Raw genomic sequence first — 25,649 nt, forward strand, 5'->3', positions numbered from 1 at the left:
CCAATGTCATTATCACCCCGCACAATCAGATGTACCATCTTCCTAGCTGCCTACTCCTACAATCTCATCCACCGACCAGGCTCCACTTTGGGGCACGCTGATGCTCTAAGCTGCTGACTGCTGCCTGAACTTCTCACTGACCCTACCCTCGAGATGCCAGTCCTCTCATTGACTGCCTTGAGACTGGGCCTGTCTCATCCAGTGATGTTGCCTGTCACTCTGCAAAAGATTCCACCATCAAACAAATCTTGAACTGGATATGGAGGGGATGAGTTATCAGTTGTAAGTGGCTGTTTACTGTGGGGGGACCATGTTTTTGTTCCACCCAAACTCCGTGTTGCAGTATTAAAGGCTTTACACGTAGGGCATCCTGGAATTGTCAGGGTGAAGTCTTTGGCTAGAAGTTACGTGTGGTGGCCTAACATAGACAGGGAGATCGAAGAATAGGTGACTACCTGCACACCGTGCCAGAAGTCCAGACCAGCTCCCCCAGAGGTGCCCGCTGAGGAGTGGGAGCAACCTCAAGCACCATGGTCTAGGAGGCACATTGACTTTGCTGGCCCAGTTCATGGCCAGACATTTCTCGTAGTTGTGGACACCTATTTGAAATGGTTAGAGGTAGTCCTGATGACCTCCACTATGGGAGAAGCGGTCATCAAGGTGCTACAAAGACTTTTCTCCACGCACGGCCTGCCCAACGTCTTCGTCTCTGACAATGGGCCCAATTCATGGCCATGCAATTTGAGACCTTCCTAGCAGCTCAGGGAATCAGGCATGCCCTGGTCACGCCATTACATCCGGCCTCCAATGGTCAGGCAGAGAGAATGGTGAGATCTGCAAAAGAGACCCTCTCTAGGATGGGCCCGGGGGACTGGCAAACACGGGTTGACCACTATTTGCTAATACAGCACATCACACTCAGTGCCACTACAGAGACAAGCCCCTCCGAGCTTCTAATGGGTCGCCGGCTAAGGTCCCACTTAGACCGGCTATACCCCAATTATCACCCCCAGACTCCACAAGCAAGATTCGGACATTTAGCATAGGGGATTTGGTATACGCCCACAACTACACCAGGGGAACTCTGTGGATTCCTGCCACAATGATAGGCATCACCGGCCCTCACTCTTACCTCCTAGAGCTCGAGGACTGTAGGAATTGGAGAAAGCATATTGACCAACTCCATGGCCACCTCTCCAACTCCACTTTTAGACAACCAGAGGTAACTCCTGCATGAGTTAGCCAAAGCCCTACCCAAATGGAGCAAACACTCACTCCTTCCATGGCCAGCTCAAGCCCGAGGGTACCGGGAAACCTACCTGGTTATATTGCAGACCCTCAGTGAGCTCCAAGAAAACCATCTCTAGAAGCTCCAGCCACGGCCTGTGAAAGGTTCCAGGAGCTTTCCACCAAGCAGAGCTGCGGAGCAAACAGGTCCGTCTGACCTGTCCAAGGAAACCCCTCCTATTGAACTGCACAGGTCAGGCAGAGCTACCCAAAAGCCTGCCTGCCTTTGTGACTACGTAACAAGTGGGATTGTTCCATCCAAAAGGGAGGGGTGTTAGATACTTGCTCTAACTTCAGTGGTTTCCACCAAGGTTTCCACCAAAGTTTAATCCTATTGGTCGAAGGGTCTGACAGCTCCCTTAAAAAGGGCTGCTGTCCGACTCAACCTTTGCTGGATTGTTCTCACTTGTTGTACCTAATAAAGAGCTGTTGTTACCGTTAAGCCTGTGTGTGCCTATCCATTACCCAATCTAAGGCTGGTAAAGATAGGCAGTGCTAAAATGGTGTTTCAGAGCAGGCCTCAGATTTCTGACTGAATATCAGTACAGTTTTTTAACCTCAGATATGCATTTTCCTAGAATCACAGGGAAATCTGCAGCTTCTTCCTTATTCTAAAGCACATTTTTGATCCAAAGCACTGTATTTCCTTATGCCCTAATAACTTTGTGAGATGTGTACCACTAAAGACTATCAGATTGGCACAGCAGTCTATCTCACACACATCTAGAAAGTTTCTGTTAATTTAAAATTGGTTTTAATTTTAATTATTTAAACTATACTTTTCAGTTTAGTTATGTTGTTTCCCTATTGAATGTTATTTCCCCAGTAACTCCTACTAGTCCTGTCTTACATAAAAAGTTACAGAGAAAGCAAAACATACAAACATGTAACAAAAATGCAAACTAAGCTACTATTGAACCAGTCCTGTCTCTAGAGTAACACCTCTTTTGATGATTTACAATGCAAATGACCATGTGTCTTCAAGAAGCATAAATCCTTTCATTTCCCCCCCTCCCACCATCCAATCAGAGTCAAAGAAGCTTCTTAGATGGTAAGTGAAAGGTCTTCAAAGAAAAACAAGAAAGTCCAGCTGCAACTTCCAGTTGATGTCGTAGTGTTTTTCAGACTCAGGAGGATGGAGATCCATCCCCTGTGCTGAATTCTTCCTATTTATGGGCTCCATGAGAGGCCAAAGCCACCCTGGAGGGGTGGTAAAGCAAAAAGGGGCACTCTGTGAGGTTGAGGAGAGTCGCAGCTCTCCTGGAACTCTGGGATTCACTTTTCCTCTCAGTCACAGCAAAAAGAAGAGGCAACTAAAGATGACTACACAAAGCTGTGACACCCAATGACCATCTAAGACTGAGGCTGGAGCAAAGCAAGTGAACAATGGCTGGATCTGGGAGAGATGATTGTCTTTAAATTTAACCCCAAGGAACAATTTAGAACTATTTGTTCAGAACTATCTGTAAAAGTAGCTACCAAACATGATTTTCTCCCCACCGCCCATTGCAAATGAGACGTCTGTCAAAGAAAATGAAGTGCGGGCTTGTTCCAACAGCCGAGGAAAAAACAGTTGAAGACTCGGCTGTTGGAAGAAGCCCACACTTTGTTCTCTTTGACGGCCACCTCATTTGCAATGGGGGGGATAAATCCATACATTAGATGGGGGAGAAGGAAGGCTGTCCCTAGCAGAAGCTCAGCCTTCTCCCCCCTCTAACGCATGTATTTCTCCCACCATTGCAAATGAGGCAACTGTCAAAGAGAATGAAACACGGGCTTCTTCCAACAGCTGAGGGAGGAACAGGAGCGGAGTACTCTCCTTCTGCCCCATGGAAAAAAAGAGCAGCTCCACTCTTGCGCTTGTCCCACTGTCGCTGCTTGACCTGAAACATGAGGATCGTGGTGGAAAGCACTTTCAGGCTGAGAAGCAGCAGCGAATAGAGCACTGACCTCCTGAGCTGTGGGAAGCAGCTGCCAGCGATGCTCTCAGGATGAAGACATTATGAGTAGAGAAGCCTTGGCCCTCTCAGGAGCCTCCAAGCGCTTGCCACCCCTCTGACACTTGCCGAGCCTCCTCCCACTGCAGATGCAAGGATCATGGAGGAAAGAGCTTTTAGGTGGCAGCGCCTTCCACATGCACTGTTTTTTGAATCAGCGAGGGGATACATCTCCTGAAAATGCTTTCCTCCACAATTGTCAACTTTCAGGTGGCAGATTTCACCAGGAGAAAAGAGAAGGCATGTCTGTGGTGGAGGAAGCTTGGAGACTCCTTCCAGACCTTGTTTCAGACTGAGAAGCAACATCTCTGATGGTCACCAGATGGCACCTGAGGCCACCTCGCCTCCTTCTGGCCTGTAGGGGGAAAAAGCAGCTCCATTCTCCCCTCTCACTTTCCTCAGCCTACGCACTATTCAGGGGGTGGGGGGAAATGTGTCTCAGCTGCCCTTCCAGGAAGACCCCTGCATATCTTCCACAGGTAAGAGGTTGAAGGGGCGACTGCAGATAAAGAGTGCCAAGGAGTTTTGGCAGCAGGAGAAAAAGACTTCAAAGTCAGTGGAGGTGGTCTGTGGCTGGTGTGCCTTGATCCGACTTTCCCCAGGTGCAAAATGCTTTAAAAATTAAGTTTTAGTTTTTGGGGGGGTTATTTTTGTAAAGGGTTAGATGTCTGTGAGAGAGGGGGGAGAGAAAGAAAGAGTAAGAGAGAAAGAAAGAGAAATGAAGGAAAGAAGGAAGAGAGAGAGAAAAAAGAGAGAAAAATCAAAAGAGAAAGAGAAAGGAAAGAGAAAGAAAGAAGGAAGGAAGGAAGGAAGGAAGGAAGGAAGGAAGGAAGGAAGGAAGGAAGGAAGGAAGAATAGAAAGAGAACTTATGACCACAATTGAGCCCAAAATTTTGGTTGCTAAGCAAGAGTGCTGTTAAATGAGTTTCACCATATTTTACAAGTTGGCCACAACCACACAGTCACATGACTGCCAAACCACGCCCACAAAATAGATCACACCCACAGAATAGGTAGTGAAAAATTGAAACCCACCACTGCAGCAGAGGATGAAATGGTTAGATTGATGTCTGATACAATGAACATGAATTTGGGCAAATTTTGGGAGACAGAAGACAGGGGGCCTAGCGTGCAAATAAAAATGGAGAACATTGGAAGAGGTAGGGACTTCTTGGCAGACTGGGGAAACTTCATTGAAGTTGTAGAGCTGACTAGCACTAAGAATTCTGTAGTTTTCATGGATCTTTGTCAAGGAAAGACTTTGTTGTTTTCTTGGCTGTTTAGGGCATCTTCAGAAGGCTTTACCAGCACTAATGTCCAATAACCTTTAAGATCTTTTCTTTTTCAGAATTTACTTCCAAAAAGTATCAGAAGCAACCTGTGACCTGCATTTTCTGATTTTGTAGCTATAGGTATATCAAAATATTTGCTTTTTCAAAGGCTTTCATGGCTAATCAATGAGATGCTAACCTTTGACATACAGAGAATTCTCCTGTATGCCAAAAATGTAACTGCCAATAGTTTATTGTGGGTGGGTCTTTCTGAACATACATGCACTTTGGAAAACTTAACAAAATTAAAGCATTAGAATGCAGGCCAATGCATACATAATAAGTAGCTTTAAAGGGGAAAAAATCCCTTTTTACATGTTTCTAGCTTTCATGCCCTAATCTCTGTGAAAAGATTGAAGCACTGCAATAATATAATGGCTAGAATATTTACATGCTAAAACATATGGTTCACAACTGAACAGAATCAACTTTTTTACAGTTTTTAATTTCCTTCAGCTATTCAGCTCATGGAAATTAACATGGAGTTGCACTTAATGGCTCTTGTAAGCCAACCGTAGTTTGAGTATTAAATCTAATTTTCTTAATAGCTAAGATAGCAGAAGGTGGTAGAAATAACTAAGGAGGAAAGTTCCCTGTATCTCTAAATTCTGGTTGAAGAACAAAACTTTTAAATTAATCTGCTGCACAGTTTGGCAAAATCCAGCTGCATTAATGAATTTTCCCCCTTCATCATCTTTATTGATGCAAGAGCAAAACACACAGACTTTTTACTTAAAGGGGAATACAAAAGATTATCCACCAGAATTCCCTCCATATTGTAAACACAAAAGAAAACATTAAAACATATAAACTCTCTTAGTAATATCACTTTTCTTGTTTTCAAGAAGGGTAAAGAATGCATTCAATGTACACTGAAGCCGCAGTGTATGTCATTTTAGGGTCTTGACTGTAAATGCTGGAAAGGCATCATGAAAAAAAACTTTTAGTAGTGTTATTAGTGTTATTAGTTTATTTACTTGCTAAGACATCTGATTCACAACTCAACAGAGTCACCATTTTAACAGTTGCTACTTAATTTCCATGAGCAATTTATTTAAGCAGTGGCAATTACTTGGCCAACCTTGTCTGCAAGCAAAGTAGGATCACATTATGTTTGGGTAGGAAACTTCCAGAAAATGAAAAGACTGTCTATTGGATTGTGAAATAAAATATCCAGATATACACACCAAAAAAAGGCAATGACATTCAAGGGTTTATAATATATTGTTGTCAAGGAAATTGAGTATATCCATTTTGATGTTGTGGAATTCAGCATGGCCTACATATCTAGTTCTCCCATATCCCGTTTTCGCCATAATAGCAACACTGTGAAGTCAATAGGGCTGGAAGAGAATAACTGTTCCAAAGACTCCTAGTTGACTTTCATATTAAAGGGAGGACTAGAACTTATGGTCTCCTGCTTTCTAAATCAGCCCCATAGCAAGTTAAAATGCAGCTGTGGAAAAGAAGTAATTTTTCATTCCATGCAGCTATATGCCATAAAATATTAGGAGCATTGGAAATGTAAAGGAAAGATGTTGAAAAGTAACAATAAAAAGAGGCTAGGCATGCAATTTTTTTGACAAAAATGGGCCCATTTTTCTTTTTGGAAAGTTCTTTAACTGATTGAAGAGAATTACATTGATCAAGTACTGTGCCAGGAGAAACACCTGCCTATCTACTGTATTTCTCTTTTTCCCCCCCCTCCATCTACCTACCTACCTAATTACTCTCTCTCTCTCTCCGTACCTATCTACTGTATTTTTCTCTATCTCTTTCTATTTCTCTCTTTCTATCCCTGACCTACCAACCAACCTACACTCTCTCCCTACCTACCTACTGTATTTCTCTCTCTCTCTCTCTATTTCTCTCTCTCTCTCTCTTCATTTATCTACCTACCTACCTAACTACTCTCTCTCTCTCTCTCCCTCCCTCCCTCCCTACTATATTTCTCTCTCTATCCCTCTATCTACCTACCTACTTTTTTTTATTTGTCTCTTCAAAACCTTGGTGCATTTTATACTCCAGTGTATCTTATACTCTGAAAAATTTGGTACTCTGTGCATCTTACCAACAGGAATAAAAAAAATGAACATATCAGAAAACCTCAATTTCAAAGTGTTTTTTTAAAAAAATCATAAGGCATGCAAGAGATTAATAGTTAATGGTTATAATGAAATCAGCTCAAGACCTCAGCAGTCAAGGAGAAGCCAGAAGCCAGATTTTTTTAAAGTGAAAAACAGCATTCTGAATTTTTATGGTCAGTGCTTTTTCTATGCTGCAATCTTTTATGTTTTTTTTTAAAATTTATATACATATCAACTTGATCCTGAAAATACTTCAATATATGTAATGAATAAATAAATGCAGAGAATAGGATAGGATAGGATAGGACAGGACAGGACAGGACAGGATAGGACAGGACAGGACAGAATAGAATAGAATAGAATACAATTCTTTATTGACCAAGTGTGATTGGACACACAAGGAATTTGTCTTTGGTGCATATCCTCTCAGTGTATATAAAAAGAAAAGATACATCTGTTAGATATTAACATATATCGGGATAAGTCTTCCCTCTGGTCCGCTCCTACAGCGGGAAACAGGTATCCCTCTGATTGGTCGAGGGGCGTGCCCAATCCCTATAAAAGGGGAACCCTCCGACTACCAAACAAGCTGGATCACTACTACTACTAATAAAGAGCTGTTAAGTCACTTCGTGTCCGCAGTCTGTCTCTCGTTGCCCAGATCTAACATTGGCGACGAGGGTGGGATTGAGAGACAGATAGGACGAAGAACGCTACCTCCAGAATCTCCGGATTTGATCCAGCCCAGGAATTCGGCAGCAATTCCGACAGCCATCTCAGATCACCGCAGCGCGGCAAATTCAAACAGAGAAGATGGCGATGCATGCTCCCCCCGCTCCTTTCGACCCAGCAAACGACGAATGGGAAGCCTTCATGATTCGTTTCGAGTGTTTCCTCGAAGCGAACGAATACACGGGGATCACCGATGCGAGGAAGAAAAACATCTTCCTCGGCTACTGCGGAAAAGAAGTCTTCAATACGGCCAGAGACCTCACCGCGCCTACTCCAATACAAGCAGTATCGTGGACAACGTTGCAACAGACTCTGCAAACTCACTACGTGCCAAAACCTTCCCGCCATGTCTGCCGCAAAGAGTTCAACATGAGGACTCAGAAGGCGGGAGAATCCATTAATCAATATGTTGCAGCCCTACGAAAAGCAGCAGCTCACTGCGAATACAGGGATCTGGAAGAACACATCTTAGAGCAACTCATCTGTGGGTTAAGAGACATTTTGCTGCAAAAGAAGCTGTTGGCAAACCCGAATTTAACCCTACAGACAGCGTTAAACGAAGCAAGAGCGTCAGAATCAGCGGAGAAATCATCTGTAACCATACAACGAGGGGCCAACATAAACCAGCCAGCAGCAAGGCAAACCAGAGTGCACTACGAGGACGCAAGCCCTGACTACGAGAATCCCGAGTTCGAGGACAGTCACCTGATGCAGAGCAGTCACTTGAGGCCTGGGGGGAGACCCGGATCCCGTTTGCCGCCCTGCGCAAGTTGCGGAGGGAATCACCCCAGGTCTACTTGTAGGTTCAGGAACGTTGTTTGTTCGCATTGCAACAAACTTGGGCACATCGCACGAGTGTGCCGGAGCGGAGTCCCTGCCTCACGGCAGCCACCCATGTACCGCCAACAGAAGCCCAACCCAGGGGCTTGGCGAAATCAAAAAGGGCGCCCAGAGAGAAATCCACAAGTGTTTACCCAGAGAGAACATTTCCAAAGAGCTGAACGAGCGTATCCCCAGAGAGATTACTCACAAGGAGTTGAGCGAGCGTATCCCCAGAGAGAATACACACAAAGAGCTGAACGAGCGTTCTATCAAGACGCTCAACGAGAGTATTTTCAGGATGTAGACGATGAGATAGAGTTGACCCAGAGAGAGGAGTTGCGAACGTATCTCACCACAATACATCAAGTCCGCCCTAAGCGGCCCAAAAGGCTGAGAGTCACAGTCCTCTTGGAGGGCTCACCCTGCGAGCTAGAAGTCGACACAGGATCGACCCTGATGATCATTTCATGGGCATCCATGAAACAGGCTATCCCTAGCCTCAGAAAGAGCCAACTACACGCTCCAGACGTCCTGCTACGAGACTACCAGGGGAACCAAGTCCCCATCGTGGGCCAAGGCACATTCCACATCCGTTTCAAGGACATCGAAGCCCAGCTGCCCGTGACCATCGCCAGCGCGCCATTGCAGAACCTTCTGGGGCTTGATTGGTTTGAAGCCCTGGGGTTAGAAGTCACCGGGATCAACGCCGTAAGAAACAGCAGCGCTGAACAGATTTTTAAGGAATTTGAGGATGTGTTCAGCCCCGGTCTTGGTAAGTATGTGGGTAAACCAATATCATTCAATTTAGACCCTAAAGTGGCGCCAATCTGACTTAAACCGAGACGAGTGCCTTTTGCACTCCGCCCTAAAATAGACAAAGAGATAGATAAGTTAGTGGAGCAAGGAATCCTTGAACCGGTAGATCACGCGCGCTGGGAAACGCCCATCGTGACCCCAGTCAAGCCAGACGGATCAGTCCGCATCTGCGCGGACTATAAGTGCACAATTAATGTCGCGCTACAACAGAGCGCATATCCTGTGCCAGTAGTACAGCACTTATTGCACTCGTTGGGGCCAGGAAAGGTATTTGCAAAGTTAGACATGGCACAAGCTTACCAGCAACTGCCAGTTGATAGCGCCACAGCGGAGGCCCAAACGATAGTGACGCATAGAGGAGCATTCAAATGCAACCGGCTACAATTCGGCGTTAGCATTGCCCCAGGATTGTTCCAGAGCGTCATGGAACGACTGTTGCAAGGGATACCAGGAGTCGTCCCCTATTTTGACGACATCTTGGTGTCAGCTGCAAACGAGGAGCAATTAAATAAAAGAGTCAGATCTGTTTTGGCCAGAATCAGAGAAAAGGGTCTCCGCCTTAAAAAAGAAAAATGCCAAATTAACGTGCCTAGCATAGAATTCCTGGGTTATAGAATCGATGGTCAGGGAATACACCCCACTTCAAAGAAAATTAAGGCGATCCAGGACGCCCCCACACCACGGAATCAGACCGAGTTGCAGGCCTTCCTCAGATTACTTAACTTCTACAGCGTTTTTCTGAGACAGAAGGCGACCGTTGCTGAGCCACTACACCGTCTACTCCAGAGGAACACACCATGGAAATGGGGACGATCCGAAGCTGCAGCTTTCGCCGGAGTAAAGCGTCTACTCACCACTGACTCATTGCTTGTTCAATACAGCCAGACCCTACCGCTGGTATTGACCTGCGACGCATCACCTTTCGGAGTTGGAGCAGTCCTCAGCCACAGGATGCCCGACGGAAAAGAAGCACCCATCGCGTTCTACTCCAGAACTCTTTCATCGGCCGAAAGAAATTACAGCCAAATGGACAGGGAAGCGCTGGCTGCCGTTGCGGGAGTAAAGCGTTTCCACGAATACCTCTACGGCCGCGATTTTGAACTGATCACAGATCATAAACCGCTGTTGGGACTTTTGGCGGGAAACCGCCCCACTCCGGTCTCCCTTTCTCCTCGCATGACCAGGTGGACTGTTTTCCTGGCTGCATATTCATACAAATTGATACATCGACCGGGCTCCACTCTTGGACACGCAGACGCACTCAGCCGTTGCCCATTACCTGACATTCTGCCAGACCCCACTCCAGAAGTACCGGTATTGCTCATTGACTGTTTGGATTCGGGACCGGTTTCTTCCTACGATGTTGCAAGGTTCTCCTCTAAAGACAATTTAATAAAGCAAGTTCAAACTTGGGTTTGGAGGGGGTGGCCAAAGGGAAATGTGGGCCCGGAATTCAAAATGTTTTGGTCGAAACGGGACGAGCTCTCAGTACTACAAGGATGTTTGTTGTGGGGGGATCGAGTTGTTATTCCGCATGCTTTACGTAAAAATGTATTAGATGCTTTACATATGGGTCATCCGGGGATTGTTAGAATGAAGGCGTTAGCAAGAAGTTACGTGTGGTGGCCAAACATGGACAAAGAAATAGAGGAGTGGGTGGCCACTTGTGACCCATGCCAGGAATCGAGACCAGCACCCCCGGAAGCGCCCGCCACAGAATGGGAGAAACCCAAAGCACCCTGGTCGCGAATACACATCGACTTCGCAGGGCCATTCCAAGGTCAGACTTTCCTTATAGTTGTGGATGCATACTCAAAATGGCTAGATGTAGTCCTAATGACTTCAACCACGGCAGAGGCAGTCATAAAGGTTCTACGGCGACTCTTCGCCACCCATGGCCTGCCAGATCTCCTCGTATCCGATAATGGGCCCCAATTCACGGCCATGCACTTTGAAACATTTTTAGCAGGGTTGGGAATCCGGCATGCCCTCATCGCGCCATTCCATCCAGCATCAAACGGACAGGCGGAGAGAATGGTGCGATTCGCAAAAGAGGCCCTCGCCAGGATGGGTCCAGGTGATTGGCAAACACGCATTGACCATTACCTCCTCATTCAACACATTACCCCGAGCGCAACGACGGGTAGGAGCCCCGCTGAACTACTCATGGGCCGTCGCCTACGGTCTCACCTAGACCGGCTCCACCCGAATTACTCTGCCACGGCTCCCCCAGACTCTACAAGTAAGATCCGGTCTTTCAGAGTAGGGGATTCAGTATACGCTCACAACTACACGGGGGGGACATTATGGATGCCGGCAAAGGTCATAGGCATCACGGGTCCACGATCGTATTTGCTAGAGCTAGAAGATGGGCGGAATTGGAAAAGGCACATCGATCAACTGCGGGGTCGCCTAGCACACTCCAACCTTAGAAATGAAGACGAAAGTTTCCTGTCTACGGAAAGTCAGCCACAAGAAAACCCCAGCATAGGAAACAACGACGCCGGCGAGCCAAGCGTGGAACAAGACTACACACACGTAGCAGAGCAACCCCCAGACAGCGCAGCCGAACAAACTCCTGAACGCCCGAGCAACGAAGGCACAAGACCTCCAGAACGGGAATTAGAAAAAGCACCCGATCCTGCAACTACTTCAAACCAACCCGCACCCAGTCCTGCAACCACTTCAAGCCAACCCGAACTACGACGTTCCTCCCGAGCAAGACAAACACCCACCTACCTAAAAGATTATGTTACCTACCGCAACGTCCCATCTAGGAGGGGAGGGGTGTTAGATATTAACATATATCGGGATAAGTCTTCCCTCTGGTCCGCTCCTACAGCGGGAAACAGGTATCCCTCTGATTGGTCGAGGGCCGTGCCCAATCCCTATAAAAGGGGAACCCTCCGACTACCAAACAAGCTGGATCACTAATACTACTAATAAAGAGCTGTTAAGTCACTTCGTGTCCGCAGTCTGTCTCTCGTTGCCCAGATCTAACAACATCCATCAAGAATCATAAGGTACAACACCTAATGATAGTCATAAGATACAAATAAGCAATCAACTCATACTAGGAAAGAATCAATTTCAATAGTAAGGATACAAGCAACAAAGTTACAGTCCTGTAGTCATAAGTGGGAAGAGATGGGTATAGGAACAATTAGAAGATTAATAGTAATGCAGACTTAGTGAATATTTTGACAGTGTTGAGGGGATTATTTGTTTAGCAGAATGATGTGTTTGGGGGGAAAAAACTGTTCTTGTGTCTAGTTGTTCTGGTGTGCAGTGCTCTATAACATCGTTTTGAGAGTAGGAGATGAAACAATTCATGTCCAGGATGTGAGAGGTCTGTAAATATTGTGCTTATCTGATGTAAGTAGCAAAGACTGACAAAAAAGTATGGTTTGTTTTGTTTTGTTTTGTTTTGTTGAGGGATAGTGAGAGTTTCCACTTGGCTATGCAATTGTAACTTGTACTAAGAGCCTTTTTTTTTGTACATTCTCAATAGTGGTTTAAAGGTTAGGAAATTGTGACAATTGCCTATTATCAGTTATGTTGAGCATAATGGTTGCCAAGGGACTTGTTTTACTTTTTCTCATGGGAATTTTGACAGTACAAATGAGAATCAAAGCAAATAAAAGAAAACTAGAGTGTTAGTTGAGAAATTAGGAGGAGGTTGATTCCTTAAAAATAAAAGCATACCGCTTTGTCCAACTGCCTAAAGATGAAAAGAATATTGTCTTAGGAATCCCCCAGGACAGGAAATCTTGTCAGTATCAGTCAGATCCTCATTTATAACATCCAGATCCATAGTATTTCCATCAGTAAAGGTTGCAATACGGTATTTGAAAGAGTTGGGATATAAGTACAATTCTGAACTATTTCACTGATATTTTAAGCTTTGGGATAAGCTCACTTTGAAAAGAGCATGTCTGTTTTAAAAAAAACTAATGGATTAATAGGGGCTTTAATACTTAAAGTCAGTTGACTGCCAATCAAGTTTTTAAAAACATTTTAATTATCACAGGATTAATTGGGGTTTCCTAAAATGCAGATTGATTGTACATTCATTGAAAGCATCTTTTGATTTCACAATGTGGTCCAAATGCATCAGCAACATCTGAAAGCCTTACATTAAAATCGACATTATAATGTTTCTTAGTTGTGTCTAAAAGTACAATATTTTTATGGACAATTGAAACGTGTTGTTGAGGTGACTACCAGTTATTTATAAAAACTTCTGAACAGAGTTCAATATCCTGTGCCTAGGCATCCTAACCATATTGATTTCAAAATGCTAACATTAAAAACAAAGTTTATACTCTAATTCTTGCAGTAATATTATACACAGGTATGTAAGGAACATGGTTTTCATTGCAGAAATCTTCATCACATTCCCCTTGATTCCCAACACCTGTGGCCCTTTATTAAAAAAAACAATGGTTAAAAATAATAAAGAATAGCGATTATGTATATGAATCAGGGGTGATTCATATACATGACTTTACACTAAAACTGAAGGAGGAAGGAGATGAATTTTCAAAACTAATTCCAAGCATACATTTCAGGGCAACCAAGTAACCAAATGATAAGGAAAAAGGGGAACTCAGATGCAGAACAGGAGTTGTAGGAAGCAAATACAGGGTCAATCAGAAAGATCCTTGAAACGCTAATCAAGTAATATATCTGTGAACACTTGGAAGTGCATAAAGCTATTAGTCAACATGAGTTTATCAAAACTTGATCATGCCAGACAAACTTTACTGCATTCTTTGACATAGTTAGCAGACCAGTAAAATGCTGTGGTTGGAGTATACTTGGACTTCCGTAAGACATTTGACAAAGTAGAATATGAGACAGACAGCATTATCACCAGATGGTGCAACTGGCTAATTAACTGCATTCAGCAGGTAGTCCTCAACGGAATTACACCTACATAGAGGGAATCATACAGTGGTGAAATTATTTTTTTTAGTACCGGTTCTGTGGGCATGGCTTGGTGGGTGTGGCAGGGGAAGGATACTGCACCTAGCTAAGAGGTTTGGGGAGCGGCCACTGAGAAGTCGAGGCATTACTACATTTCAGAATGGAGCCATCTCCATTTAACCGAAGGCAATGGGCTTCACATTTGCTGAGGATAACTGCCAAAGAATTGTCTCTCGTCAATGCAAACACATCATCAGCTCTCCTACAGAGGTTCTCCAAGTACCAGAAGGCAGCTGAAGAAGCGGCTGCGGAGAAAAAAAGGAGTTGGGTGAAGAAGGGTTGAGCTAAGACAGCAGTGTTGGAGGCCCAATAAAAGTTCTTGGGAGAGTCAACCATAAAAATAATAAAAAACCCAGCATGTAAAAGTCCCCCTCCGAATGGATATGCGTCGTTTTCCGAGGTACCCCATTTTGTGGGATTGAATGACTGGCCCCAATTTGTGGGATTGAATGACCGGCGCCCACCGGGCGCCCGCCTGGCCCCCCCCCCCACTCGTGCCATGTCCACTGCCGCCACCGCCACCCCAGCGATGCCCCTCCCACCTGCGCGGCTCTCGCGCCTACAGGAGAGGAGAGACCTGCGGCATCTCAGCGACCGCCTGGCCCTCTACACCGAGCGGGTGCACACGATGGACCTGGAGAACGACCGGCTGCTGCAGGGACTGAGAACTGTCTATATTCTAGGGCAGACCTGATTTTACTGCGGGAGTCCCCCCTCTCGCAGGTTTGGCTCTCTGCCCTTAAGAGGGCCCACCTTGATGAGGGATACATTAATCCAGAGAGGTGGGCGAGGCGCAATCTTAGGGAGTTTTTAGTTAAATATTTTATTCATTTTTAGGGGGTTCCAGGGTGGAAGGAGGGGCTAGTCAGACTGAGGGAGGGACCAATGCCAAGCCGGCAGGTGGAGTTAATAAGGAAGTGAGTGGAGCCATTAAGGGGGGGGAGTAGTGATATTCCAGAAGAGGGTCTTTTTATTCCAACGGTCGTGGGGAGGGGCAGGTGCGAGGGTAGCCAGAGATCTTATCGCCAGTTAGGAGACCGGGGCCGTGGTCGTTGGGTATGGCCGGTCATATGTCCCAACCCCCGCAATCTAGGTGGTCAGGCCCTACAGAGCCAGGACCTGAGACTGATGCTATGCAATGCCAGGTCCGTTGTCAACAAAGCCCCCCTCATTAACGACTTGGTGTCGGAGGGGGAGCCGGACCTGGCAGGAATCACGGAGACCTGGCTGGGCCACGAGGGAGATCTCCCTCTCGTGGAAATGTGCCCGCCAGGTTACCGCACATTTCATCAGTCAGGGGCACTAGGCAGGGGTGGTGGGGTAGCGGTCATTGTGAGGGAAGGTCTCAAGCCGAGAGAGACCACTGTGCCACAGATAACCGGTTGTAAGTCCCTATGCGTGAAATGGGGCCCAGGGGGACAGTTGGGCTTGCTGATTGTATACCTGGCTCCTCGCTATGCATCAGCAGCCCTGCCCAAGCTCCTCGAGGTGATCGCCGAGATGGCAGTTGAGACCCCCAGGCTGTTGGTCATGGGGGACTTTAACTTGCCATCGGTAGGGGAGACATCCGAGGTAGCTCGGGAGTTCATGGCTTCCATGACAGCCATGGACCTGACCCAGGTAATTCAGGGCCCCAGACACGAGGGAGGTCACACACTGGATCTTATCTTTGTCTCTGGCCGGTGGAGGAGTGATCTGGGAGTAGGGGATTTAGTTATTACACCCCTGTCATGGTCAGACCACTCACTTCTCTGGCTCAACTTCCCAGCCGCTACTCCCCATCGCGGGGAGGCGGAACCGGAATGTCCAAGATGGTTCCGCCCGAGACGCCTGATGGAACTTGATAGGTTCTAGATGGAGCTAGGGCCATTTCCTGTAGCCCTGACCCGCACCCAGATGGCGGACCTAGTGGCTGCATGGAACAGTGTGGCCACCGGGGCCTTGGACCTCGTTGCGCCTTTGCGGCCTCTCTTGCAGCAGCGATCCACCCAGGCCCCTTGGTTCACTGAGGAGCTGAGGGTGATGAAGCGCCGCAAGAGACGCCTAGAGAGCAGATGGAAATCGTCACGCACTGAATCTGACAGATCACAGGTGAGAGCCCATTTACGGACTTACCTTGTGGCGTTAAGAGTGGCCAAACGTCAGTATTGTGCCACCCTTATTGCGTCCGCAGATAACCGCCCTGCCGTCCTGTTTGGGGTAACCTGCTCCCTCCTTCAACAGAGGCCACGGGAAGCCCCTTTGCAGGGTAGAGCAGTGGAATTTGGGGAGTATCTGCAGGACAAAATCACTGAATTTCGAAGCGAGTTGGTCTCTACTAGTGGTCTAGAGGGGATGGCGGAGGTGAGTCTTGAGGCTCCACTCTGGGAGGAGTTTGACTCTGTTACTTCCGACGATATGGACAGGCTGCATAGGCGACTGCGAGCCACCACATGTTTACTGGACCCGTGCCCCTCCTAGCTTGTACTGGCATCCTGGGAGTTCACACGAGACTAGCTCCAGGAGTTAGTCAATGCTTCTTTGAGTGAGGGGTGCTTGCCGGCCAGCCTGAAAGAGGCGGTGGTGAGGCCCCTACTCAAGAAGCCTTCCCTGGACCCAGCTGTGTTAGCCAACTACAGTCCCATCTCCAACCTTTGCTTTCTGGCGAAGGTTGTAGATTGTGTGGTGGCACAACAGTTTCCACGCCACCTGGAGGAAACTGATTATCTGGACCCGCGCCATTCCGGTTTCCGGCCCGGCCACAGCATGGAGACGACATTGGTCGCGTTGGTGGATGATCTCTGGAGGGCCAGAGATGGGGGTTGCTCCTCCATCCTGGTCGTACTAGACCTCTCAGCGGCTTTTGATACCATCGACCATGATATCCTATTGCATCGACTGGAGGGGCTGGGGGTGAGGGGCACCGTTCTGCGGTGGTTCTCCTCCTACCTCTCTGGCTGAGTGCAATTTGTATTGGCAGGGGGGCAGAGGTCGACCTCGAGGCCGCTCACTTGTGGGGTGCCACAGGGGTCGGTCCTCTCGCCTCTCCTGTTCAATGCATATATGAAGCTGCTGGGTAGATTACCATCTGTACGCGGATGATACCCAGCTGTACATCTCTATCCCAAACCACCCCAACGATGCTGTCAAAGTGATGTCCTGGTATCTGGAAGCCGTACGGATCTGGATGGGAAGTAACAGACTCAGGCTCAACCCGTCCAAGACGGAGTGGCTGTGGCTACCGGCACCCCGGTTCAACCAGCTGATTCCATCACTGGCCATTGGGGGCGAACATCTGGCCCCCGTGGATCGGGTACGCAAATTGGGCGTCCTCCTAGATGCCCGGCTGTCAATGGACGACCATGTGACAGCCGTGGCAATTTCACCAGGTTCACCTGGTGCGCCAATTGCGTCCTCTATTGGACCGGAACGCCCTTCGCACAGTCACCCATTCGCTTGTGACGTCCCGGCTAGACTACTGTAACGCTCTCTACATGGGGCTCCCCTTGAGATGCACCCGAAGACTGCAGTTGGTTCAGAATGCGGCCGTGCGGGCAGTCTCGGGATTTGCTAGATACTCCCATGTAACACCTCTCCTGCGCGGGCTGTCCTGGCTACCTGTAGCTTTTCGGGTGCGTTTCAAGGTGCTGATTATCATCTTTAAAGCGCTCCATGGCACAGGGCCTAGTTATTTGCGGGACCGTATCCTGCCCCACACATCCCTTCGGCCAATTCGCTCACACAGAGAGGGACTCCTCCGGGTGCTGTCCACTAGGCTGTGCAGGCGGGCAACACCCAGGGGAAGGGCCTTCTCTCTGATGGGCCCGACCCTCTGGAATGACCTTCCCCTTGATATTAGAACAACCACGGACCTCCGCTCCTTCCGTAAGAAGCTCAAAACCCACTTTTTTAATCTAGCTGACTTGGCCTAATTCCAGCTCTCCCACCTCAGTCTATATTTTTAGATTTTGGTCTTAGGCTAAGTTTTTAATTTTTATAAATTTGTACAGGGGTTTAAAGTTTAATTCGATTTTAACTATATTTATGATTATTTGTAAGGTTTTTAATTTGGTACCTGTACACTGCCCCAAGTCCCTTCAGGGAGAGGGGGCGGTCTAGAAATCAAATAAAATAAATAAATAAATAAATAAAATATCTGTTCCCTCCACACTCCAGGAGAAGGATACTGCAAAATCTTCATTCTCACCATACTCTGGGGCCAGCCAGAAGTGGTATTTGCCAGTTCTCCAAACTACTCAAAGTTTCTGCTACTGGTTGTTCCAAACCTGTCAAAATCTGCTGAATTTCACCCATGGAATCATACAGTGGGATACATCCAGATTTGGTCTTGACCCAGTACTCTTCAATATCTTCATAAATGATATAAATGAAATTGATCAGTAGAATGGTTTGCCTCCAAAAACTGTGGGTGTTCTATCAATTGAGGTTATTAAAATGAAATTGGACAGCCATTTGTCCTGAGTGGCAGTGACGTGCAGTCAGGTGAGGCAAGTGAGGCACAGCCTCACTGCTCTCATTATGAAAAGAAAAAAATGTAAAAGGAAAAAGCTGAGCTAGTTGCTGCCTCATCATGGATGACTCTGCTTAACTGCTTAAAAAAGCCCCTTAAAAAGTGCCCTCTACTATGAGGCAGGAGAACTGCTGCCTCAACTATGTCAGGAATTTTTAGGCTTTTGACCCTTGCTTAACTCTGTTCGAGTGATCATAAAGCACCTAAAGTCAGACTAGAGGAGGCATGCAGTCGTCCATGGAAGCCATGCAAAGAGCCATGCTGTAGCACACACACTTTCCCCGAGCCTCTTTCTTTTGGAAGGCTCGGATCGGCTCCCCTCCAACTTCTCTGCCTCTCTGCTGACCCCAGCCTGCCAGCAGGAGGTGAGTGGGTGGGCTTTATTGCGTTCTAGGCATTTGCCACCCAGACAGCAGGCTGCATTTGCAATGGTGGAGGTGTTTGGGAAAGGCAGAAAGGGAATGGGGGGGGGATGACAGAGGAGCTGCTTTCAAGCCACTGGAAAAGATATCCAATCCAACTTTTGTGTGTGTATGTGTGTGTGTATGTGTGTGTGTATGTGTGTGTGTGTGTGTTTGAGAGTGAGTGAGAGAGGGAAGGGGGTAGGAGAGATAGTCCAATCCAACGTGTGTGTGTGTGTGTGTGTGTGTGTGTGTGTGTGTTTGAGAGAGGGGGAGGAAGGGAGAGAGGGAGGGAGGAGGGGAAGGGAGAAGAAAAAGAAAAAGAAAGAAGCAAACCTCTTTCGCAAAGGAGAAAAACAAATGCTGTTGCTTTAAATGGGAACTGAGCATGCCTGGCTGTCGAATTCTGGGAGTTGAAATCCACAAGTCTAAAAAAATTTGAAACCCACCACTATGTCAGTGCCTCACCAGCCATAAACCTCACCACACGTCACTGCTGAGTGGTACATGGTCTCCTGCCTAAGCAGGGAGTTGGACTAGAACTCCAAGGATCCTCCCAGCTTTATTATTCTGTATTTTGTTCTGTGCTCTTAGTGCTTCCAAATAAGAGGAAGCAAAGGTCAGGAGGGAACGCAGCATATCAGACTTCTTTGTTTATGCTATGGATGACTAACACAAACGGGCCATGAAAGCAAATCTGCATCTAGCTTGTTGACTTTTAAGATTTTACCCATTTGTTTAATAAGAAGCAACTTAATGTAATTGTTCTGCCATTAGTTGCTCTTGCATATGTATTATGCACTGGAGGACTCTCCCACTGAAAAAGACCTTGCAAATCAACCAGTCTATGAAAAAGTTAATCTCTTTAGTGTGCTATTAGCAGTTCAGCCTATCCAGTTGGCTTGCAATAACGTGAGTTCATGTTGTGTTTCAAGCAGATGAAAACTCAATAGTTTCTGTTTTGCATTGATGTTCCTACATTTAACATTATGGTGTAAAACTGCAGGAGCTGCAATTTGGAGGTTACTTTCACAAGCAATTTGATCAAATCCCCCAACCGAATTGGCTTTACAAATCAGAATGATGGTTCAGATTGAATAGCTACATAGAAGCATGTACTTCCAAATCAATTTGATAATTTGAAAAATCAATTCATTTTCCAGATTAATTCAAAATGTAAAAGGACAGTGATCAACTACCAGTATCAGAAATGAATCAAATTATCCATTTGTGGAAGTTCATCTACTGAGGCTATGTAAACCAATCCAGGCAATGCAAAACAATGCACTCCAATTTGCTGCTAAAAGTATTTATTACAAAGAATCAGACATTTAGAAATTATAAGGAGCCATCCAGCAAAGCAGAAAGAAGTTATCACAATCATACATATTTCTATAAAGGTGGGCAAAATGCCAGTGTATATTCTTAGGGCCAGTATGCCTTCTTTTCTGCTGTACCTTACAGTATTGAATACCATAATGAAGAAAGCAACATAAGAAATATATTTTATCAGGTTTTTAAACATTACAAGGAAATTCAATTAAAAATTATCTTGTCTAGTATTCTAAAGATAAGAATTTTAAAGTAGACTTAAAATGAAGGGAAATTTCTGTATTTTTTGCTCCATAAGATGATCCTGACAATAAGATGCAATTAGGTTTGGAGGAGGAAAACAAGAAAATGAAATCTGCCTCTGCCTCCCAGAGTCCATCCAGTATTCATTTGACTAGCGTCCTTGCAGCAAACAGCAAACAGCCTGGTCAGCTGCCTCCTCTGTGTCTGCTACCTCTGCTTGGGAATGCTGGAGCTTTCACAACCAAGCAGCTGATTTGTGGTTGGATCAGCCTCCTGGAATACTGCCGATCAGCTGTTCCAGGGGGCAGGAATAGCCATTCACTGTTGCTGCCTGTTGCACATGTTCGCTCCATAAGACGCATAGACATTTCCACCCACATTTGGGGGGGGGGAGTGCATCTTATGGAACAAAAAATACAGTAAATCTGGTGGCACAAATGAAAGTGCCCTGACTGAAAAGTCAGACAGCAAGCAACTGGGAACTGGCGATATCTGGCAATAAAATAATTTATTGGGTGATTCTTTCATGCACAATTATGAATAAAGATGGGTCACAGTAAAGTAATGCAAAGTGTGATAGCTTCTAGCAAACCTAGATATATATTTTCTGCAGGAATAAATTTGTAAAAGTAAAGTGTCAGTTGGCATATAGCCATAATTTCCATTCAAAAATTATCATCCCTGGAATCACAAACATCCAATAATTTCTTGATTTTGGTAATCTGGGGAGAAAAGAAAAACAATGCAATTACAATATTCAAGAGAGTTCAATATTTCCATCTACAAAAGTCAAGAAGTTATCACAACTTAAAATAAATTTAAAATCTATTTGTTTTCTGTTTTATTTTGTAGGCACAAAAATTATAATTGTAATGTAGGTACTGGTGAGTCAATTCAAAATCTACCTCTATCTTTTGGTGGTATTGTTTAAACCAAAATTATAGCTAATTCACTCAGAAGTTGTGAAAATGCTACATAGGTTGCATTTAGAAAAAAAGGAATAAACTATGAGCATCAAGTATTATTCAAATGAATATTCAATGTCACATGTAATTTAGGGAGAAAAACATCTTTATATTTTCTGATCTTGGAAGAAAGAAACAGCAAAGAGCACTGAAACCTAAGAAACCAAAATATGTTCTTTGAATATTATTCTCTAAAATAATTTTAAAAATCAGAGTGTTTAAATTAAAGCATTATTCTACACTTTTTTTCCTTCCTCTGTCCTCTACTACCTCGGCATTTTCCTGATTTTTTTTAATGTATTAGTTTATCAAAATATAAAATACAAAGAAAATTAAAATAATGGAAAACTTGGGGAGGAGAAAGCGTGAGGTAGAAGGGCAGAAAAAAAAATCTTATGAAGATGCCATCTTATCACAAGGCTAAGGAGACTAACCTCTTTTTCAATTTACTAACAGAAGGCATAGAAATTCCTTTAGCTTATGTTACTCCCCTGGGTTATGGAGAATCTTAGAATCACTCCACAAGATCTTCCATGCAGAGTGATCTTCAGGAAGCCCCAAGAACTGTGCTTTGGATAAACTGATAAGCCATTCAGCTAGGGGTTGGGGCTGCAATCATTTTACAGTTGAAAAAGCCACCATTTTGGAATTTATTTTTAAAAGGGACAATAAATCTTGACTTGCACTTCTTAATCATTTATCTTCACTAGCTAAAAGAGGCTCATTTTAGTCACAGCTCGTTACTCCTTTTTGAAGATTTGAGAATTCTTTATTGTTAAATGACAAGGAAGAGAATTGCTGGTGGCAAGCTAAAATAAAAAAGGCTGTAATATCTTTTTTTTTAACTGATGGGGTAATCTGATTTTTTTTTCAATTTTTTATTTATTTTTTTATTCTTTTACATACCATTCTAAGTATATATTCACATAATTGTTATTCTTCTTTACATTTATCATTCTTATACATTTATTATTTCATTTAATAAGTTATAATGTATAGTTTGGATTGCTTTATTTATCATCCCTTCCTCCTTTTATAACACCTCCTTGTTTTCCCTTTCTTTTTTCCCTTCCTCCCTTCTCTACTTTCTTCCTTCCTCCTCTACTTCTACTACCTTCTTCCCTTACCTGCTCTTCCTCTTCCCCTTCCTATCCTCCCTCCTTCCCTTTCTCTCCCTTCCATCTTCCTCTCCTTGCCTCTTTCTTCTTTCTCCCGTCTTCCTCTCATTCTCTCCTCCTCGCTCCCCTTCTTTTTCTATTATTGTTGGCATATATTTCAAAACTTAGTTTATGTTCCTTGGGGGTGGTATTTCCGCCAACCCAAATATAATTTAGTATCATTTCTTATTCCCTTACCTTCACTGGTGTACTCTAGTTATGTTTCCTCCCCTTTATATCCCGCTCTTGAATATATACTTATAAATTTAATATTTTCTTTTCTGTTTTCCCCTTCTTCCCCCCTTTTTCCATTTAATAGTGCATCGTCTGGGTACTTTATCTTTGATGGAGTAATGTGATTTTATTTTACTGTTTTAAGTAATCTGTAGCTCTGGATTACTTTGTTAAAGATGGCTGAAACAATTTTTATGAATCCTGATTGGACAGGAACAATTACTTGATTATTTAAAAATCTATTCTTTGACCACAAGAGAGAAGATGACAAAATGTGAATTTGAGCATATTTTTAGAAAGATATTAGAAAATGTTTACAGAAAACCATTCACTTTTAGATCAATTATGTTTTAAAGATGGAAGAAAGATGAGCAATTTAGAGATGCAGTAATGTGTAGAAAGTTATCAAACAACTGAGGCAATTTCACAAATATCTGACAAAGGATTTAACTGTACATTTAGGGGTATAAATCTGACATCGATCTTTATATGATGATGGTTTAAATACAACCCTCCCAGTGCAACTGAAAAAAGAGCTCCAATCAAATCTACAATTCTCAAGAGAACAAGTTTGGTATTTTTAATTCATGGATACTAAAAAGGTTGAGAATTATTTGAGAAAAAGAGACTTCATAGATATTAGAGAAAAAGATGTATTCTGTCAAAACAAGCTGGAGGGAGTGACTTACATGTAATGAGTTAGAGAGGATTTCTACATGTCTGATATCTATATGTATTTGAAGGAAAGCTCAAATGTAATTTTCTGTTTATAAAAGTGAGTTTGATTTTTTTTCATATACAATGCTTGAGTTATTTCTAAAGCTTGTAAAACATTATTGAAAATGAATTTAAATATATTAATTTTTAAAGAAAATAGAAAAGATATATTAGAATTTAGAATTCATTGACTTTAGAAGTATTTTCAAAGAAAGGTTTAGAGTTTGAAAATGAATTTTTAAAAAATGTTTTCCCCTTTAAAATTAAAGAATCTGAGAGACTGTAGTATATTATGTAAACATCAATGATGATAGTCTATAATGATTAATAAGTGTAAACATATATATATATATATATAATTTTCCACAGCAAGAAAAAAGTGGAATGATTAAATTAAAAGAACACATTTAACTTTGCTTCCATTTGGAAAATGCTTCTGGATTTTGTGCTTGTGATAGAAAAAAAGAAAATGAAAATTTTGGTTTTGCTGATTAGATAGATATGTTATCATAGAAATGGCTGGGATGTGTTATTGTGTAAAAATAAAAAGTTGAGGTTATAATGTTATTTTCTACTGTGCTAAAAAGACTTGTGCAGCCAGATCATTTCCCCATATAACCTTACCATCTCAAGAATTTTCCCATCCCTTTTCCATTGTTGTCTTACCTGAGGAATCACACATATTGTCCAACAGGCCTTCTTGGTTTACAGTCCTAGAAGGAATGGTAGAAGGTCAGTTCTGTGGTGTACATAGATACAGTTCAGCTGTTTACAAAGTAAAAAAGAAACAGCATTTCTTCTTTTTAAGACAAAGTAGGTTATCAGATGGCTTATAGGGTCACACTCATTTCCTGCAACTTCTGTCCAGCCATTAGAATTGCATAAAGTTGGCAAACTCCAAATCCCAGATGTAGAACATGTCATCTTGCAGGGCCCTAGGAGATGACCCTCCCTTGTAGCTGTACCTACTCTGCAAAATAGCATTCTTCCTGAATTCTATACGTCATTGCTGCATATTCATACATCTTTAAGGACCTGGTTCTTCCAACAGGACTTAGGACAGAGTGTTTTATAAACCACTCTGTAGTACTGGATTTATATTACATGATGAGTAACTGGAATCTTTATTTTTGTTATTCTTTGATGCCTACAGTTGCCTAGAGGTGGCGTATGAGTTGATTAAGAAAATAAAGAGTTACCCTAGATTTCTAACCAAATAGGATAATAATATCAATAAATTAAATATTGACTTCCATCCAATTCAGAGATACCTTTTTCTTCTCTTTTAGTTTGCAATAATCACTTTGGCACATTTATTTTCCTATGTTATGTCCACATTATTCCTAATTTTGGTATGTCAACTAAAATATAAATACCCAGGTATTTTAAGAGACTTTCACATTCTGATCTCTGATTCTTAAAATAGCAACTTCTGGTTGATCTTACTTGTATCAGCACAGTAGCTCCATTGACGGTCTTTGTCATAGTTCCCTGTGACAGAGCACCAAAATCTTCCATCCTCTGAATATTGATTGATGCAAGAAGTGAATAGTTTACCTCTGTAGATGAATGGAAAAACACATCTCTTGCCTTTAGAGTTGCCTTCATATTCTGTAGATATTGGAAACACAAAAATAAAGAAGGAGGTAGTCTTTATATTGAAATGAAACTTCTTTGTCAGAAGTTTGTAAATGCTGATCACATGCATCTTACCGCTTCCGTGAGCCTCCGCGATGCTCCAGCTCTTCAGCAGAGTGTTGTGCAGGCACTGTACCTGCCATGCGCATAAGTCCCAAAGACTTAAAAGACCAGTAAGGAGCTTGGGCAGGCTGGTAGGCCCTCCGGAGCACTGTATCAGAATGGTATCTGGTGCTCTGGGCAGGGTCTGGTATGCGTACCACTTGCAACCCATCACTGACCTATACCCTTAAAACCCTGTTTGCCCCACAAGCTAAATATCATGTTGCCTTACTTTTCCAGCAACAGATCTTCTTGTGACAAGCTTCTAGGTTCTCTAACTATGTTTTCT

General features: G+C 44.0%; 1 protein-coding gene across 2 annotated transcripts in view; it reads right to left on the reverse strand.

Moving 5' to 3' along the window:
• The window catches only part of LOC309400935 (epididymal sperm-binding protein 1-like), a 73,170-nt gene that overhangs the window by 38,354 nt on the left and 9,167 nt on the right, over positions 1-25,649 (reverse strand). Inside the window, exons 6-8 of one of the 2 annotated variants that reach the window (XM_081969708.1) lie at positions 25,067-25,231; positions 24,287-24,333; positions 20,278-21,269 (exon numbers count right to left, since the gene is read on the reverse strand). The exons of the other annotated variant lie outside the window; for it this stretch is intronic. Coding sequence (XP_081825834.1) covers positions 24,326-24,333; positions 25,067-25,231 — 173 coding nt within the window. The 3' untranslated portion in view covers positions 20,278-21,269; positions 24,287-24,325. Of the gene's footprint in view, positions 1-20,277; positions 21,270-24,286; positions 24,334-25,066; positions 25,232-25,649 lie in introns of those variants that run through there. 2 annotated transcript variants of the gene reach the window in all.

Source organism: Natrix helvetica, assembly GCF_964273705.1.
Source record: "Natrix helvetica genome assembly, chromosome: Z".
Taxonomy (NCBI): Eukaryota; Metazoa; Chordata; class Lepidosauria; order Squamata; family Natricidae; genus Natrix; species Natrix helvetica.